The sequence below is a fragment of the Halyomorpha halys genome, unplaced genomic scaffold (genome assembly GCF_000696795.3).
Source record: "Halyomorpha halys isolate HHAL.00 unplaced genomic scaffold, Hhal_1.1 Scaffold243.1, whole genome shotgun sequence".
Lineage (NCBI taxonomy): Eukaryota > Metazoa > Arthropoda > Insecta > Hemiptera > Pentatomidae > Halyomorpha > Halyomorpha halys.
The window spans coordinates 509,010-530,396 of NW_027106548.1; the positions used below are offsets into that span (position 1 = coordinate 509,010).

The following is a 21,387-nucleotide window of genomic DNA, read 5'->3' on the forward strand; positions in this document are numbered from 1 at the left end:
CTTATTCCATATTGAATTTAAAAAAAGATAACAAACATATCTCACTCAGATGTAGCAAATAGTCTAATTCTCCATTAATTACATCTTTGTCTCTGAATTTACAATAAGTCCATTATTATTGTTAATAGTTATACTGTTCTAACAAGAGTTGTGACACTCATCAAACAGAAACAAGCCTCTTTACTGAATCTATAATTGTTTGCTGTAGCTATTTATTTCATTTGATATAATCTAAAATGAGGTCTTTATAATTGATTTTAGATCCAATATGAGGAGAAGAGGATCGGGGGTGTGGTTGGTAGTGAGTTAAACTTATTTGCGCCAGCCATATACTTTTCTTGACGGAATCTCCGCCCAAATCACTATTGATCACACCCCAACCATCTTCTATTGACATAATTTAAGTTTAAAAATAATAATAATAATAATAATGAGTAAGGCAAGGAGAAAATAAATAAACAAACGTAATTCATATTATTTATTTTTGGCTAACAATGACTAGATACTAATTTCCTATAAATAAACCTAAAGTTAGGCCTCAAAAGAAGAAAATAGTTTAGTTTTAAATAACACTTTTAAATTTAAAAGAAATTTGGAAGGCAGATTATGGAGTAAGAGGTCTCAAGCAATCATAGAAAGTCATCTGCCTAAACCATAGGCTATGCGTATGGTAAGCCCATCGTTTTTAAGCTTTCGACGCCTTTGCCTCGATAACAATTTACAAATACCCTATGACAGTTACATTGTACATCGGTCTTATTTTAGGTAAATATGCATACTCCCTAGATTAGAGAATATCAGGCACTAGATTACAAATACAGGAACTGAAACTTAAAAGTTAAGGAAGAGGCAATAAGTGATCACTTATGGAGAAGGCTCATTTTCGATTATTTCATTCAATGAGAGGAAGAAATCGTGTGTTCACTTATCGCAAAATTAAATAATACAAATTAATAAATATTCAAAATGTTAACACGTGTCATGCTTCTTAATAACAGTGCATGGAAAAACAAAGTTTTTAAACCAACTTGTTTTGTAAATCATTATTCAAACTGTTAATTGATTCCTTAATTAATATGATTAAATTAAGTGCACTATTGTTATATTTATTGCTTGAATCAGACTACATTTGTTGTACTTAATGTCAAAATTAACTCAATAATTCTTACACGATAGGTAAACTTACAAATTTTTGTAAATAGAATTATAAAGTTAAAAAAATAAATTAGTTATAACACATTTTTTTTTTTTTAAATAGTATCTAAATAAAGAGCTAATTCCGTGATAAATGTACAAAAAAATAAACAACAGAAAAAAATTAATATCATAAAAATAAATAAACTATTAAACATTGATAACTTTTAACATGATCCATATTTTATAAGTAATAAAACTTATTTTAACAGCGTTTTGGTAATCATAGTTAACACAAATTTTTATTTTTTTTTGGTGTCATTGAAATACAATAAATATATTCCAGGTAAATAAAAATATAGATTAGGATGTGAGATAATAAATATAAATAAGATATAAATAATACTCTTCTCTCTCGGTCTACTAGATATATCCCTTCCATTTTATACAGATCCTTCACAACTCCAAAACATAACTACTTTCCTTTGTACCATAAACATGCCTGTAATCTTTAGATTAGGCCCATCCATTAAAAAGGTGTGATTTCTGCCCCTCAGGCATTCTATGTCTAAAACAGATATTAGAAAAATCAATAAGTAACAGTGTTAATTCAAATTGAGCTCTAAGAAGTTCATAAAAATAAAAATATGTTTCATGTGTAGTTTATAGTGTTTGTATCGCTACTGTGGGAAAATAACACAACTACAATTTTTCGTGAAATTGACTTCATCTTGGAGGGCTCAGAAATGCATTTACTAGTTGACAGTAAAATGATATAATTGTACCAACAAAATTTGCCATGGGAAGGAAGATCCATCATTTTAACTCGCATGCTCATTTAACTCCTGCCCCTATGGAGTAGCAACACAATTGTCAATTGTTTCATGGAAAGCTAAGTGTGCTATACTTTGCCTGGAACAGCTCTTTATGACAAGATTGTAACTTGTTTTCAGCGCTACAATGGCACAAGTGTTCTCTGTGTCATTTTACACTGATAAATATTTATTGCATTTGACATAAAGACCTAAATATGTTTTTCGTTTTTGTTGTACCCAAAAGATGATTTAAATCTTATCATTACAAATTAATCCAACCGTTTTATATGTTTTATGAGTTTTCCCTTCCAAAAAATAAATTAAAAAACTTAATTATCCTGATAAACAGTAACATGATTCCTTTCTCCGACAAACCCTGTCATGACAGTCTAAAATAATTTTATATATGTATATATAGTTGACCGTAAAAATTGATATATAGGAAGATGGTCAGGGTTGCGGTCACAAGTGAAACAAAAATAGTTTACAACTATTTTATTTTTCATTGTATCTTTTTATTTTTATTTCTATCATTTTATCTTAACATAGTTTCATTTTGTATCTTTTTAGCCCTGATGAAGCCCTGCAAAGTGGGGCGAAACGTTGGAAAATAAAATAGTTGTAAACTATTTTTGTTTCACTTGTGACCGCAACCCTGACCATCTTCCTGTATATAAAATAATTTTAGTATCAGTCAGTTATTTTCTATAACTTTCGTAAAGAAAAAAATGATTATTTCGTTAAATCATTTTATATTTTTCATGCTATTTGGTTAATTTTTGTTCAAATAAACTTTTTCATAATGTTTTCTTTTATATTTTTAATTGTTTTCCTTAAAGCTATTATGTACAGAAATATAATATATTTTCAGAAGAAAAATGACGTATTCACATGTTACTGGTTACTGTGAGGCTGGTATTTATTATTTTATGAATTGAAATTTGCAATAGTAACCCACAGCGTCTATAAACAACTATAATAGAAGAATTATCTCATAGAAGAATAATCTCACAGGATCTATGGGCCATTGTATTAAAACAAATTGGAAATAATTTTCTTTTGTTTGTCCTATATAATTTCAATTTTTGCAATTTTGTCATTATACTTCTGGACCAGCTATATACAGTTGATAATTCATATATAGTTCATAGTGCTTAGAAAATAAATGAAATTAAATTAAAATTTAAAATATATATAACTTATTTCAGTATTAAGTAGCACTATTCCATACCTATCATTATAGAGGGGATTTTTTAGGTTTTAACATATTTTTTCTACAACTTCTACATTATTACATTACATGGTTCTTGCTTTATTCTTGTTATACATTTATGTAAAAATAAACATATTTTGACTTTTTCCTTGCATGTAAATGCCATCCATTTAATAAAGCTCTTAGCAATACAAATAAAAAACCTTGTTTAATCTTCTCACCAAGTACTGAATCCAAGGCCCTCAACAGGTGAGAAATGTAATAGTTTATTTATACATAATTTGAATTCAGGATTGATATATAAAGAGCCATGTTTGAATTGTCTATCAATATAGAAAGGAGAAACTAAACAATTATTGGGAGAAGAAATACATCAGCATAGTAATGATTTAAAAAATAATGATAAAGAACCAAATAAAACAGCATTGATGCAACAAGTATCCAAAAATAAAAATAAACATATTTTTTATTTTGAAAATACACTTGTTTTCCATAAGGAAAATAATACCTTCAAAAGAAAAATGATAGAAGCTATTTATATATCACAAAATATATCAATTATTAAGTTAATTTCAAATCGGGCAAAAAATTTGGACCAGCATTATGCTGAAATTTTAAGCAGAATTAATTTAGGATCAAAATAATTATATATGAGATAAATAATGTATAATTAAATTTTATGGATTTTTAACACTAAAATGAACTAAAAATATATGAGAATATGCCGCACCTAATTTGTGAGCTAGAATAAATAGTGTATTGTTGATAAAGGGAGTAATAAGGTTATAATAGAAAGTGTTAATTGCATAATATAATAAAAAATAAATTAGTTAGATAAGAAATATAAAAGTTAATTGAATGTGCCTAATGTTTTCCCTAATTTAATTATGGTTTATAGGTTGATTGGCTAAAATATGATTTCACAAAGGTAGAATAGGATGTCACTTTTTGAGAACAATATTTGAGAAAACTGTGATATTTGGATTAAGGTAGGATAATTTATGATACAGAAAGTTTTGGGAAGTAATTTTTAATGTTAAGATTAATAATTGAAATCCTTAATTAATATGTATCCTTGACGATGGCCAAAATTTAGGAGTGGATTAATAAGAAAAAAAACATCTTCAGAATAAATGGATATTTTTTATTATAATTGGCAATAGTTTATTTTTGCCTATTTAAAAATTAATAATCTATTTTTATAACTTTATAATGGTAGGGGGTGCGATCAGTGAAGAAGACAAATAAGTATAAACTTATTTTTAGCGCTTATGTTTCTACCAGAAAACTAGATTTTAGATCAATGTATTTTATTATTTGTTCTCTCCTCTTACTTCATTTTGTTATTACTTTTCTCATACAGTCTTCATATCTTCTTCTTTCACAATACTTGGACTATAACTACATGTTTTTTCAATATTACTTTTTATCTATAATGTTAGTTGTTTTCTAATTTTCTAATCATTCTATTATTATTATTATTATTCATTATGGTTGTTATCTTGTTTGTTGTTCTTAGCCATGATGAAGGCTTGAAATTCCGCCTGAAACATTGGCACTAATAAACAAGTTTTTATTTATTTGTGTCCTTGACTGATCGCATTACCAATCATCTTCTCATATGTTTATTTAATAATTCATAATCAAATTTTATAACTTTATAATGAAAAAAAGAAAACATTAATATACATAGATATTTATAAAAATGATTGAATATAAACCAGGACGATATTTTACCTTAGTTCATTGTATTCTCTCGACATAGTTGCCAGGGAAAGTACCAAACTGGCCATTCGTGTGAAGTGAGCCAACATACCAGCCATCGTCACACTTCTCCATCACGTATACAATGTCACCTTCTTTAAGCTCCAACTCATCCTCGTTCTGAGGCCGATAATTGTACAATACTCTATATCTGAAATGAAAACAAATATTTTTACTAAAGCCGTAATTACAGTTCTTAACAAATACTTTTATACAAATAAACTTTTTTGTATATCTATTTATTATTGAACGACATATATATTCTTTTTTCTATTCTTTATATTCCTCCTAAGCATTAAAAGTGAAATTACATTATTTGTCTTCATTGAGGCTTAATTCTTTTTTTTTATTTTATATTCATAATTATCAGAGAAAAAACTTACGGAACTGGATCAGACTGGGTGTCTATGTGAAGCGCTTGATTAACTAGGCTTATATCACTCAGCTTACTCGAAGGAGGCTACAAAACAAAAACGTAAGAAACAAAAATTTTAAAATATATAATAACATGCATAATAATAAACAAGTAAAGTCAATAAAGTAGAATTGACGCGTGCGGATCCTAAGGGGGTAAATCCATTTTGTTTTTTTTATTTTCCTAATGTTTTCTACCATTTTTAAAGTGGTGCATGCTTAATCCCCTCAAAACAAACTAAGTCCAATCAAATTTTACACTGCAAGGCTTTATCCTGATAAACTAAGGTGGGGTTAAATACAATGTAAATATAAGTGAACAAATTATATAATGGTGAGAAGATAATTGACCGTGGATAGTATATAAATGAGGAGAAGATGGTTAGTAGGTAGTATGGTCAGAATGTAACACAAATAAGTAAAAACTATACAAAAAATAGATATATAGAAAAATTAAAAAAATAATATTAAAATATTAATTAAAAATTATAAAGAAATGAACCAAAAGAAATAACAATAAGCTGTACAATAATAAGAATAGATAAAAAAGAAATAACATAGGCAATTACATTTAAAATGAACAGGAGACGTAATAACATGTAAAAACAGAAAAGTAGATGTATGAGAAATTTAAAAAAAAATTGTACACACTCCAAGAGATGGAGAACTACAGAAATGATATGAGAATAAATAAAGGTTAAGAAAAAATAAATAAAAAAAAACAAAATAATAATAAATAATAAATAAATAAAGAACAAATCCACATGTTATTAACACTTTTAAATTATTTTTTTATTTTCTATTAAACAAATTTAGTATTTTTATCAAAATCTGTTTAGTCAAAAAATTAATTGAAAAGTTTTCATTTTCCCAAAATAAAGAACCTTTAATTGTATTTTTTGTTAAGTTACTGGAAATATACTTACCACCACTGTGAATTAACATATCGATATAAGATATAAATATAAAAATGTGTTTTAATTTTTGTTGACATATATACAGCACTCAATTAAGAAAAATGAACTTGATAATGATAATGGTTAAAAACTCTGGAAACATTCAGATATTAAAATAAAGAAAAGAAGTGTAATTACTCCTGGGCAAAAATAATACAAATAACTAATATACCCTTCTCAACTGGTTTAAGGGAAAAATGGAAATATATAATCAAATTATGACTAAATTACCTTCTTTTTTTTAATTTAGTGTTTGGAATAGAATGGAGCTTGCCAATATTTATAATGTAATTTAAAAGCTACTAAGCAATAATAAATGCTTAAAAAATAAACAATAAACTGAATTATTTAGTTTCCAGAAAAATTTTCAAATTTGGATTTATTTCCACACCTCATTTTTAAAGTTATAAATGGAAAATTAAAAATTAATTTTCTTATCACAGAAATAACTAGAATTTATAATAATAATAAAAAATAAAACCAACCAAAGATGATGAAGTATAAATAGCAGGACGTGGTGGCTGATAATGTTGCTGGCCCAAGTCTTTGGCTCCGTTGAGCATGACACTGTGCGACGCAGGAGCGACAATGGGCTTACTGCTGCCGCATCCACCTCCGGACGGGCTCACTGAAATGATTTAGTTTTAATAAGAGAAGGTTTGAAAAAAATAATGCACAAAATAATATAAATGAGTAATTACTTGGCCTTTCCCCTGGTTCGACCAACACTTCAACGTAAGAGACTGGAAAAATGCCTTTTCTGTTGCCGATACGGCCTTCAAACCAGTTCTCATCTACTCTTCTCGTCAGAAGGACCAGCTCACCTGAAATAGTAATACATTATATCCACAAATAGGAAAATAAATTATTCTGAAACTATAACTAAACTTTGACATTACTAAATAAATGAGTAGAAATCACTTCAGCAATAAAGAAAATTTGAAATAACTAAATATAAAGAGGCTGACGTTAGGAGGTTCAGTAATCTAACTACCATATTATCAATCGTGTCAAAGATTTATAACTTAGGCTGAAACATCAGCACATACTAAACAGTATATGGAAGTTAAGAAAAACATTCTGGAAGAAACTGAGGAAAAATGCCTGACATGGTATGGGCAACATGGGAAATATTGGCACCCAGAGTTGCTAAAATCATTCATGAGACCTCTGATTAGTCTTATGTTCATAGGTCAGTAGTTCTCTGACGACCAAATAATTTGTTGCTTATTAAAATATACACACATCATATGTAAGAGAAAACATAAAAACCTTTCACTAATGAGAGCTCAAGGTGTGTTTGAGCTTGGAAGTTGAACTTAGCTCTCGCTTGTCCTTCACTTGCCTTCTTCGGGAGTGTACGGATCCCATCATAAGGAATTATCTGAAAAAAAAAATAAAAGTAATAACTTTACTTTATATACACAAAAAGTAAATAATAGACTTAAGCTGTTTTACAAATAACAATAAATTAAACAAATCAGGTTTATATGAAACTTAGTACAATAAAAAGAAAGATGAAATTTAAAAGCTTAAACAAAATAGATTTTATATTAGCAGTATACACAAGAAAAGTTTGTTATAGCAAAAGAGGCCTTAAAAAGAATATTCTTCTATGATAAAAACTTGTTTATATGGCTGTTTATTTTATAAAAAATTATAAATCAAAAAGGAATTCAAAATTTATATATTGGTACTGGTATAAGTGGGGAAGTGGCCTCATTGCCAACACTAAGCCAATTCAAATGGAATAATGATAATACCTTTTATAATAAAAACATTTTATATTTTACTAATCTGTTCCATTTTTTAAAAAATATTTGTCCATATCCATCCTCCCTTCCTCCCAATATATCACTTTAAATTTTATGAGAACTAAAGACCATCTACACATTTGCCCCAAATGACAACGGAAATGAGTACCATGAAGGTCCATTAAAAAAAAAAAATTAAGGAAACTAATCATGGTAATTGAAAAATATATCACTATGTAATGGAGGGGGGAAAGGGGAGGAGGAAAGAATAAGTATAAGTAAAATTACTGTTCTACTAATGGGGCTGAAAATCAGCTGTTGTATTTTTTAAAATTATTATTTTTATTATTTCTGAAACAAAACGGTTATATTGAATTTATGATGAGAATTTTTTCTTTTGAATATCCTAAAAGATTTCTTACTAACCTTTCATTAGTACATATCTAAACTCAACTAGAAATTCCAATGTAGCCTCAGGCTATTAAAACAGAACGAACATCATCAAACTCAACCGATTCTAATCTTATACTACAAGTTGATAAAATAATTTTGCCTGTTGTAACCATTGCAGGCACCAAAAAGTCTAACAAATTCTTCAATCAAGTGCTAAAATTGAATTTTTTATTTAGATGATTGTAAGCTCCAAATCCAAAATTAATTCCTTAATTTTATTATTATTTTAGGGTTACCTTCACTATAGTGAGCTAATATGCTACCTATAGTAGGAAATTAATAGAAAAAGTTCAGTCAAACAGACAATGATTACAATTTACAATAAGAGTAAAATAAAAATGGGTGTTACCTCTACGTAGTTGAAAGGGAAAAGTCCAATCATTGCATTGTGTTCTCCTTCGTACCAATTTTTATCAATCTGCCTTCGAACATAAATAATATCGCCACGTCGAAAACTTAATTCCCTAGAAAAAATAACAAAATACTGAATATAACTTTTATGTAAAAGATACATCAGTTAATTTTTTTTATCATTGTAACTAAAGTATTTTTCTTTAAAATTCTTATCCTTGTTAAAGTACATAAGCTGTTGAGAGCAAAAGTGGTGTAAGTTATTCTGTTCTCATCAAAATTAATTTCAATAAAAAGAAAAAATTGTTTAATTAATTACTAAGTCAATTAGCTTGAAATGTTTTTAAATAGCTGAATATACTTGCGTTGCATGTCATTACTTTTGACAGAGAAATTTTTGAATGAATGAATGAAATGTGCTTTATTTATAAGCAAATATAAAAAAATGGATCTATTTAAATAATTAAAAACGGATTTATAATGGAAAAAATATTCATCTGTCGAAGCCTGCGTGAAATTATAACTTCAAGGTATAAATAACATATTTTTTTTTAAAAATGCTTTACAAAATTAACAATAATTTAAAACAACAATATGATATTTATGTTACAGGAAACAATAATATTAGACTGTGGTTTAGCATAGATATCTCTCATGTTAACCCACTGAGCTCCTTCTAGTGTAGCCAACAGTGTAGCCACTAGCATAGATATCTCACATGTTAACCCACTGACCTCCTTCTAGTGTAGCCAATGTAGTGCATAGTTGCTAAGAGCTCTCCAGTTAGTAGCTCTTAATAAACTGGACAATTGTTCTGGAGAGCAATTATAGAGAGGTCAAATAGTTTATTATAATTACACTATACTTCTGAAAGGTTGTCTAGGATCTCACAGGTTGAATATCTCAAAACCCTAGCTTTTATTTACACTACTATTGCACTGAGCAATAATAGTAATAGTAGTAAATAATACAAAATGGATTGTAATGAAAGTTAATCGCATTCTCGATGTCACAATTAAAATACTTACAAATAAATTTTATGTAAATATCTGCCGGATTATATAAGACAATATAAGATAGTATATATGTCGGTTTAATGTTTATCATAATTAATAAATAAATAAGCTGCGAATGGATGACAGATCAAGGGACCAATACAATTAAGGGTCATTCAGAATTACAGTCATCACTGAAAAGCCAGACTGGTTCAATCACGAAGGCCCTACGCTATCAGTCCGACTGAGACTTATTTGTATAAGTATTATCCAACAGTAGGGATCTTGTACAAAGTCTTTATGATTCATTATGAACACAAAACTTGTTTAATTTGAGCATTTTTCTGTAAATAACTTCAAATTTTGAATAGTAGGATTTCAAAATATTCTCGGCAATCCATCAGTCATACTCTTACTTACATAATCAATCTGAAAGTCTATATAGTGTAATCTCGCTGACCTGAACTAATTGTTGGAGGTGGGTGTTTGGATTACTGAAAACTTCGGATTAAAGAAAATATTGAGAAAACTGGTCTAAAAAAAATCAACAATATGAATGTACATAACTAAATTTATTTATTCAATTGACAGTTTGAAGTTTTGAAAAAAATTAATCTTTTTTAAAGACTTCATTTCTTTTTTTTCGTCAGGTGCTTTGAGTTTAATAACATCGCTGGTTACTAGCCGTATTTTGGGTGGCTAAAATTTTGTTTTCTTTTACATCCACAGTAATGCTAATTGATCATATAACTTGTTAAAATATAACATCGTTCATTTATAAGTGAAAATCAGTAAAAATAAAAATAATAAATACTCCTTGTATGGATTTATTTAAAATGTGATATAAAAAAAAAAAGGAGTTCACTAATAAAATTTGTATTATACATACTTCTACTAAAATGAAATTGGTTTTACTGAATTAAATGATTTATACAATAGATATTATTTATTTCCAATTTCAACAAAATATATTATGAACACTTTTATAGGAATTAGATTACCCGATAACGAAACTGTAAAAATCTCCACTTTCGATTTTCATGGTAATTACAATAACTTGCCTATAGATTGGGAAGTCAAAAATGTCATTCACACATGTGCACTTTTATTTGAAAACAAAAATGTTATGCTTATAATGCCTCCTGAGTTTCTAATAAAAAGTAACTTTTATTTTTTTTAAGCCAGTTTGGATTACTGAATGGTTTGAATTACTGAAATTCGGATTACTGAGATTAGACTGTATTTGGTTTTGCTATCATTCCAACGAACCATGAGAGTCTAAACATTGACCATTAATAAATAGTTGAAAATATTATTTTGTTGTTCTTGATAGCAACCTGAAGCATCTCCTTCATATATGAAGATAAATTAAAAAAAAAAAAATTACCTAGAAGTTTGCCCAATGAAATTGTAGAGAGCACGAGCAACTAGTTTGGGTTCTGGAGTTCTGTCTCGAGGCCTTGGAGGTTGTACTTCCACCGGGAAGTCATCGTACCTATTAAGTGGAATTGGCGACTTCTGAGATGGCCTAAAAAATAGAAAACAAATTAACAATAAAATAAAGAACTGTATGTTCATTAAAGAAAAACCCTTAAAAGTATAATAATAAAGTAAGTGTCAGAAATAATTACTTATTAAAGGAAACAAATGAAATACTTAACCTACAATGTGCTAGGTGGGTCTGTTGGACCCAGTTGTTGAACATTATCAGTATAACTTTAATAGGACGAATTAACAGCTATTTTGAAATATAAAGAGATGGCAAAGTGATAATTTAAAAGACAAAACATTTTCATTTGTTTTATTTTTTGGCGGATGCCAGGCACTCTGAGGTCAGATCTAATTAGAAGTTTCTGAGAACTCACACAGGTAAGACATGAATCAATCATATGTATCAATCTGACCAGAAAAAGTTAATTTGTCATTTAAGTATTTATACTTAGCATAAGCATTTTTTACTAATTAAAAAAATCACTAAAAATTAAATATGATAATTTTTACAATAGAAATAAACAGTAAAATTTTTGATCTGTAGGCATGATCAAGTAAATTCAATAATGTTCGAACTAAAATATTTAAAGCTAATTCAAGTAAAGTTGTGAAGTTGAAAATGATTATGAAAAAATCATCTCAACAAGTAGCAAACTTCAATTGAAATACAAACAACCAAACAATTAAACAACCAAACAACCAAACAACCAAGTATTTTATGACATTTATGAAAATTTGATGTTTTAGAATTTAATGTTAATATTTTATCATTTAAATTTTAAGTTGTTTACATTTATACAAGAAATTACTTTTCCTTATGTTTACATAAAGAAATTATGTTTTGACAATATATTTCAAATATTGCTGGAATGGAATGAATTAGTAATAAAGCTAAACTATTAAATTACAATTGTATTTATCATTACATTTATTATTTAAAAAAATAATAAAAACTTGTAGTCAGGTGCAGTTTGTTATTCAACATTTTAAAATAACCTTAAAAATGAAAATGAACTTCGCCTAGAGGCAAAATAAAAACATAACAATATATAAATATAGAATATGAAATTTGTTAAAAAAAAAAAATGGTTTACTAAAATTCTTATTAATTATTGTATGAGCTAAAACGTTATTTTTAATTAATATTTTGTAAAAAAAGTTATAGTTTTACAAGCTGAATATGGCCTAAAGTCTATTAAAATTATGGCCTAAAGACTGTTAAAATATAACATTTTATAATAGGTAACAGTTTCAAAAAGAAATTTAACTAATATAAAAAGTTTTCTTTAAGGTAAAAAACTTTTTAAATAAAATATATATACAAACTTACATGACAAGTAATAGATCTATTTCAGGTGAGGAATAAACCTGGCAATAATTTAACAGTTATATTTATAGCTTTAGAATTCCAAAACAAAAAGATACAACGTCAATGTCAATGACATTGTATCTTTTTGTTTATTTCTTTCCTTTTATACTTCATTTCTTGATAAGCCATTTATGAATAATTAAAATAACAAGGGATTTTCAATTTTATATTAGTTAAAATATTTTTCTGACTTTTATATTATAAGCTACTAAATCATTAATGTTTTTATTAATGATTCAATAGTATACATGAATTTTTTAAAAACTATTTGATACAATATATGTAAAAGGACCACCACAAAGAAAAAAAAAATCTTTGATTGACAATTTTCTTATTAGATTTATTGTATTCCTTTAGTTATATTTAGTTATTATATTCTTATGTGCGTATATTTACTATACTACTTCTTACGTGCTTTTAAGAACTTATTAGTTTCATGATTATTAATTTGTTAGTAGTAAATTATTATCACTCTTATTCTATTCATAAGTTATATTTTATTAATTTTGGATTATTCATTCATTCATTAGATATATTCCATTAATTTTACTCCATTCATTCACTCCATATTTTTTACCTGCTTTTAAGAATTTATTAGTAATTAATAAATTATTATCATTCTTATTCTCCTTATAAGTTGTATTCCATTAATTTTACTTCATTCATTCATAAGATATATTCCGTTAACTTTACTTCATTCATTCAATCCATACTTCTTTACATACATTTAGAAATTTATTAGGTTCATTATTATCAATTTATTAGTTATAAATTATTATCACTCTCATTCTCTTCATAAGTTATATTTCATTAATTTTACTTCACTCATTCATTAGATATAGTCTATTAGTACATTGTGTCTATATATTACTGTTTTAGATATAACATATTATAATTATATAATAGTGATGATATATATCATACATTATTAGTTGTTTATTAAAAATAACCTATGTTAGTTTAGCTTTTGTTTTGTTTTAGTTGTTTACTATAAATCATTTCAAAATTTTATAATTTTAGCTTTGAATTTTCAGATGTAAGGCTTTAATTTAAATTAAATATTTTTAAAATTATTTATCTCTTGGGTAAACCAATTAATCACATCTGTGTCACAACTAAGAGACTCATGAGATAGACCTGAGCGGGGAGGTTACCTGTCCCGAAGTAACCCCAGTCTACGGTACAATATGCGGAATTTATCAATTACAAAACAAAAAAAAAACTTTCTTTGTGCCATTAAATAGTAACAAGTAAAGCAGTGATGTATAATTTAAGGAATATTTAATATAAATCAAAACCTTACAATTTGAAAATTCATATTAAAGTGATTTGGAGAATAATATAATAAAAAATGATACAGAATTATTTTTTTCCTAACCAGAAAGGTTAATCCTGCCCGCCTGGTGTGGACTAACTCCACATTCAAATCATACAAGTGTACTACCGATATAAGTATAATTTATAATGTATAAAAATGTGTATCAAATGTGGAAGTGTAATTTACATGTATTTTTTAGTTCAGAATGTATAAGTGTAATTTAGATGTATCCTGTAGTTCAGAATGTATTATTTTTTCAATATACTGTAAGCAGGAAAAAAATTAATTTAAAGTTTTTGTCCCAGCATTTTAATTCATATTCCACCTTATATGCAAAATAAAATATTACATGGTGATCACATCAACTTAAAGAATTGGCTCTTAAGTCATCATCATACATACATCTTCTGGCAATAAAAGGATAACTGGAATTATATTATATAATTATATATGCATTTGCTATAATAAATAAAGAGGGTAAGAAGAAAAAAAATGGTTTCACTTAGGAATTGTTTATATACTCTATATTTAATAGATTATTTTTTATACTTTAAATTTCAATTATTTATAATATTTACATATAATTATTATTAGCTGTAATTTTCCCTCATGTGTTTAATTTTTTAGGTATAAGTTTTAATTTGCATGATCTTATTAATCATGTCAGCCTTAGCAATAATAAATTAATTTATTAAAAATTACTATATTTTATTAATATAATTTATACATTTGTTTATTCTTCAAACAGACCGATAGATGTTTTAAGCTGTGCAAAGGGATTAGTTAATTTTTTCTTAATAAACTCTATTATGTTCTATGAGCCATGAAATATAAATAAAGATGAAATCGAAATGGATTGAAAGCTGGTTACATGAGGATGAACAAACAATCCCAAACGGGCACGAATGATACCGTTTCCCAATTCAACAAATTAGGACTGCACCCTTCAATTACAAAGAAATGATGGGTTTCCTGCTCGGCCTTGGCTCTTCCAAAGGAAGTTGGCCTTGACCTAGAGAATACCTGCATTGGAGACGTGTAGCGTTGGCATATTGTGCAATACTTAAAAATATCTTATTTACTCAACACAAACACACTGCATCATTTATCTCTTCTCTTATAATATGGATACCACTAGTATATAGAAGATCAATTGTATCTGTATTAAAATTAAAATATTTTAATAAAAATATTTTTCTTTTTTAAAATTTTTAATGAAGGCTAATAACACAAGCATCCACAATTAAGGACAATAGGTATTATAGATATAGCTATAGCGTTTTTAACATTAAAAATACATGAGAAATATTAACATCATTTTACAAGAAATAATATAACAGAATAATTTATATTAGTAATAGCTGATAATTAAACAATAAACAATAATGTTAAAACATTAACAGTTAAGAATAAAAAAATAAGGAAAGTAATAATAAATTGAAATAAATATAATTTAAAAACAAATTTGCACAGTTATAAAATACAATGTTAAATCAAACAAAAAATATTGATTGAGAAACCTGAAAGCATTCCATTTTATTTGTAATTGTATTTTTCAAGATTTAAATTCCAAAAAACATCAGCCAAAATTAAAAAATAATAAAATAAATACTTATAAAACATTTAAGTCTTATAATGGAGATAATCATTATTAAAAATCTACAAATAGATAATTAAACATTTTTGAGAAATTCATATAAAATTTTATGGTGTAAAAATAATTAAATAGTAAACTGAATATTAAAAAAAATTAATGTCAAATATTTACTGAAGGTGCGAGAAAATTAATGAGACAAAAGAAAAGGAAATATTAATATCCAAAAAGCGCCGATTGAACAACTTGGTCGTAAAGCAGGGTAACTGGCATTTATTGTGAATTGAAGTTTTTGACTTCAAAAAATTCTTTAAGACTGATTTTAATAATTTTGAAAACATATTTAGAAAATTTGTATTTTTAAAAGTATAATAATGCTATACAATTCCTGGTAACATTGTAATTAATAAATATTTTAACATTGTAGAAATTTAATTTATTTAAGTCAGCATGTTTTATGACTAAATGTCTCAACAATAAAAATAATCTATATTTACATGATTGTACTCATAAATATTTTATTTTCCACTTTTTATTTTTTCTTAAAAATAGTAAATATGAATAAAATTTTCTCTACACCATAAGATTGCTTCCCATTTGAATATTGTTTTCAACTAACAACAAAAAATATCTGATACTTCTTTTTACCCATAACATATTTAAATTCCTTATTGTGTGTGACAACTTGTTTATAATTGGAATTTGGATTCTATGACCAAATTATTTGATAAATGATAAAAAAAACATGAATCAATAGGCTTAAAATCATTCCAACCTATTCGATTTTTATTCCTTGAAAATTATTTCTAACAGGACAAATTTATTACTATGATTGAATGTTATGCATTTTTAAAAATTACAACAATCTTGTTTAAATATAAAAATAACTTTAATAAAATATCAATTATTTGCCTATCGTTTTGTATTGTGTAAATTGATTTCTCTTATTTTACGAAAAAAAACTTTCTGGCAATTAATAGAGAACAGTAACTTAGTTATTTTTGAGTATGAAAGTTGAATTTTTTAATTTATTGTTCATTAATTTTAAAATAAGTTTTTATTAAACAGAAATATTTAATAAAATAATATAAATTGAAACTATGAAATCAGTCGTCAAATATTAATCTATTTTTACTTATTCACTTTAAGAAGTTGTAATATTTTGTAATGATTTTAAAATAGGGATATTTAAAATTATACAAAGCATGCAATGAAAGAATGTGATGTTTAAAATAAACTATCTTATAGAAGTGGAAAAACAGTTTTTTTTGTATTTTAGTACATCATATGAACGAGAATGGTTTCAGCATGGCCAGTTGAATTTTAATTTAGATTAATAATAAAGTATTTAGAAAAAAATAAAATAATAATATTTTTTATATAGCTTTATTTCACCTTGTCAATGGAAACAGAAATAAATATTAAATTTATGTTTGTTTAATAAAAAAAAAAAAAAAACATAAAGCACTATTAAATACATACCATGACATAATAAAATCTTCATTAATATTTACTAGTCAGTATTAACTTAACAATTTAGGAAGGAAAAAAACTTTTACACCAAGAGATTGTAAAAATATTACATTTTAAAGTTGAGAAGTATCCAAGAAGGTTACGTAAGTTACCTTCAGGTACAAAATTGGAAACTACAAGCCATAAAATTGTCTTATCTATATTTACTCGGAATTTTCTGATGACGGCAATGAAAACAACTGACATAAAACTTTATTGCATTTCCTTTTGATATACAGACAAAATTTTAAGATGCTCTTGGCTTATTAATAATTAAAAGCTTCATTAAATAATAAATGTTATTAATATTACAGAAATATGATATGAGAAAATGAAAAAAAATATTGCTCGATATTTTACTCTACTGGCCACTTTCCATTCGGGACCTATAAAATACTACTTATTTTTAATTTAATAAATAAAAATAAGAGTAAAAAAAAATCTTATCTAGAATTAAAAACTAATAAACAATAATTACATTCTCATTAGTATAATTAATGTTAGAACTAACTTTCTTCTATCTATTTTCACTATCTTTTGTTCTTTAAATTGATATAAATATAAAATTTCACTGACTCAATGAACTAACATAAAAAGAAATTTCTATCATTTCACTTTAGTCTAAAGCCACACGGCAAGAGAAAGTAAAATACTGAGTGGAATAATAAAGTAACTGGGAGTATCTAAAGAGAGCATCCATTGCAAAAACAAGACTGTCTTCGATTCAACAATGAATTATTTCTTTAATAACATGTTGTTTAACCATAATAATTTTTATTTTAACTCAAATAAATATATATCATGTACTTCATAATAATAATTGTTAATATTTTAGCAAAATAGCCATCAACTTTTCTTCACCTATTCCTTTATTAAATTTGATTTGTTCATATAGCTTATTGTTTAAAAGTTAATTAATAAAAACAATTGGAGATAAACTGAGATAAATATTTTATCAAAGCTATCGGAGAAATTTAAACAAAGAAAGTTTCTATTTTTAGTTTTTTGGCTTTCTCTCAATTACTGTAATTTTTGTAATATGAAAATTAAGTGTTTTATAAATATGATGAAAATACTATAATTTGTAAAATAAGTGTTTTTTAAATTATAATGATGCAAATTTTTTTTTTTGTAAAGCATTAATTTAACTATTTTTAAAAAAAATGCTGAAATATTTAATTAATAATTTTAGTATTTGAAAATGAACAGTTGATATCTAAAATATCTATTTAATGAATTAACTAATAATTATATGAAGTTTTAAGATTGTTTTAATTTTTTTCAGAAATCTCCGATGACTGTATGACCTTCAGAAATTACCATGATGATGACTGTATAACCCTCATATAGATAGTGAACACTGTTATTTTTTCAAATTTTAGTTTCTATTGAATTAATATTAAAACCATTAAATCAACAATTTTTTATTTATTTATTATGTACTAATTTACTATGGTTGTTTACTTTTTTGGCAGGATTCATTTTTAATTATTAAATAACAATCAAAATGATTAAAGAAAAAATCTTTCAGATCATATTAAACCCAAATTATTTAAAAAAAAAAAAGAAATGTTGAGATTTGAATTGACCATTTTTTCCTATTCACCTTAGTCACATTATTAAACTTGTATATTTTCATACATACTACCAGTCGTATTATTTACAACAAATATTTACATTTTTATCTATGCATAATATATATACATATTATACTAGAGATTCAATTACAAAAAAAACACATATTATTGATAAAATTATATAAATTAAGATGTTATTCATTCATATTAGGAGCAAAATTGATTTATACAAATGAATATTCCATAAATCACTCCAGATTATCTATAAAAAAATTGGTAGGAATAAAAAATATATATATATATACATAAAATTGTGAATTAATGCATCAGATTGGCAATGCTTAAAAATAAAGCATATTTGATTTTGTAAAAGCACATTACTTACAGAAGATTGTCTGCGTGCCTTCTCGAGTACATGTCATGCAACTCATTGAGGTACTTTGTCCGCCGCTGCTCCTGGTAGATCCTTCTCATGATCTCCGCTTGCCTCTGAGCGAGCTCATCCTCCGGCCAAGCGGCTTTCTGTTCGTGTCTGACAGGACTGCGGTAGTGGATGTTGACTTCGGACTCCACATAGCGATGTGGGGATTCTGCAAGCAATATTAACTATATAAATATGTATTTAAGCCTCAACTTAATAATACAGAAACAACGTCTTCTATAAGAATAAATATAATTCAGAAGAGATCATGAGCCCTTTAAGCTATAATATTGAAGGGATTAGATATCTACATTGATCATATGCTAATAGTGGAAATATTTTAGTAAACAAAACTACAAACTTGTGACAAAATAAATCTGCTGAAGCAATATTTAAAGAAAAAAAATCTTACTTTCTTTACCACTGCATTGAACAATAACAATAATCTTTTATGTTAGAATAAAAGATATTGATTATTTTTAGAAATAGCACACAATAAATTATTTTTAAAAAAATGTAAGACAATCTTCATTAAAGTCAAAATAATTAAAAATACTACAGGAAAAATTCAAACAAACTTAAAATCTTATATATATTTTTAAATAGTTTATGCTAAGATTCTTGTTTAATTTAAAAACATTAAAAAACACACATATAATATTTAGTGTTATATTTAGTTAGTAAAAGACTGTTCAAATTTATTTTTAAGGCAAATTAAAATAGTGGCAATTTTTTTTTTTTTTCCGTGACACTTTAACTTCATTGGCATTAATTTAAATAACATATTTTATTAATGTTTGATTTTTTAAATAATTTTCACTTATCAATATATTTTTTAAGAACAATGTCAAAATAATTAAAAATATTATTGGAGAATATCAGCTAAACTAAAAAGTAATTTGTTTGTTTTTACAGTTTATGTTAAGATCTTTGTTGTTCTTATCAGTTGTTTGATTATTTTAATTATTTTAAAAGTGCTAAAAACACAGACAATATTTGGCGTTATATTTACTGAACAGCTCTTCATATTTATTTTTGAGATAAATAATTGAACCAAAATGGTGACAGTTTTTGTTTCTGAAACTTTGTCTTTATTGACATTAATTTAAATATCACATTTTATAAATGCTGGAAATATTTTCAATAATAAAATGGTAGTATTTTTTCCAAATAATTAACTTAATTAAAAAAAAATATAAATCAACTTATTACTCACTATAAGGTTGAGGACCGTACAAAAAAATTGGTAAACTATGAGACCTTTGTGGAGTCACTAAAGGTTGATTTTTATTATCCAAATTTAACATAATAATGAAATAATAAATTTCATTATAATTTAAAAAAATAACCAAACTATTAGAAATAATCAAATAAAGTTATTCCGTTAAAAGATTGTGACACTACAGATAAAATCATAAGAATTAAATAAAAAAATATATAATAAAAACAAATTAATCTGTCAAATGTTAAGTTGCAAGCTGAAGAGAGAGGGGTGATGTGAAGTCCACTGTGGCCTGGCACAGACTGAACTATTAGCAAACAATGGTAACCTTCAGGCTGACTCTCTTTGGCAGAGCTTTATTTTCGCTAGACACTTGAATCAACACAGCATTCCAAGACTTTCTATCAGTGAGAATGCAAATATCTCTATGAAAGTATATATATTTTTTTAAAATTAATATATATCAAATAATATTATCTAATGACTAAAACAATTTTTTTATTTTTATCTCTAAAAAATTAATTTTAAGTAAAATAATGTGGGTGCCTTGCTAGAAGTGACAAGATGGTGAAGTCGAAACTTAAGGTGAAGAAACAAGGCTCAGAGTGAGTAAGGAGTAACACATGTTTCAAATGATGATACCAATCAGTGATGTGGCGGAACAGACTTACTTATTGTTGTCGAGCAACAGTGCGTGAACCAGGGTGCAAACGTTCTACAGCTAAATCCTTTTTTTTTAAATTTACAAAAACCATATTTAGATATTTAGACATACTCAGATAAATAAAATAAAACATAAACTAAAGGTATTTTTTATCATATGAATGTTTTAATAGTTTTTTTGTAAATAATGAAAATAAACAACAAATCTTTCTAAGAAATAAAGAAAAATAACAATAAATGTACATAAAAAATGGTACAAAATAAAAATGGAGACATTTAATTATGAATCAAATTATGGTGGTTAATAAATTACAGAATTTCTAATCAAATGATACTAACATTAATTTATTACTCTAAACAGAGAACTCTAA

At 25.9% G+C, this 21,387-nt stretch overlaps 1 protein-coding gene across 1 annotated transcript in view; it reads right to left on the reverse strand.

Moving 5' to 3' along the window:
- Positions 1–465: 465 nt before the first annotated feature.
- LOC106680109 (uncharacterized) overlaps positions 466–21,387 on the reverse strand; it is a 114,228-nt gene continuing 93,306 nt past the window's right edge. The window contains exons 19-27 of the mRNA XM_024359206.2: positions 19,096–19,300; positions 11,237–11,377; positions 8,853–8,967; positions 7,569–7,680; positions 6,998–7,120; positions 6,782–6,924; positions 5,310–5,386; positions 4,900–5,077; positions 466–1,702 (exon numbers count right to left, since the gene is read on the reverse strand). Coding sequence (XP_024214974.1) covers positions 4,906–5,077; positions 5,310–5,386; positions 6,782–6,924; positions 6,998–7,120; positions 7,569–7,680; positions 8,853–8,967; positions 11,237–11,377; positions 19,096–19,300 — 1,088 coding nt within the window. The 3' untranslated portion in view covers positions 466–1,702; positions 4,900–4,905. The remainder of the gene's footprint in view (positions 1,703–4,899; positions 5,078–5,309; positions 5,387–6,781; positions 6,925–6,997; positions 7,121–7,568; positions 7,681–8,852; positions 8,968–11,236; positions 11,378–19,095; positions 19,301–21,387) is intronic.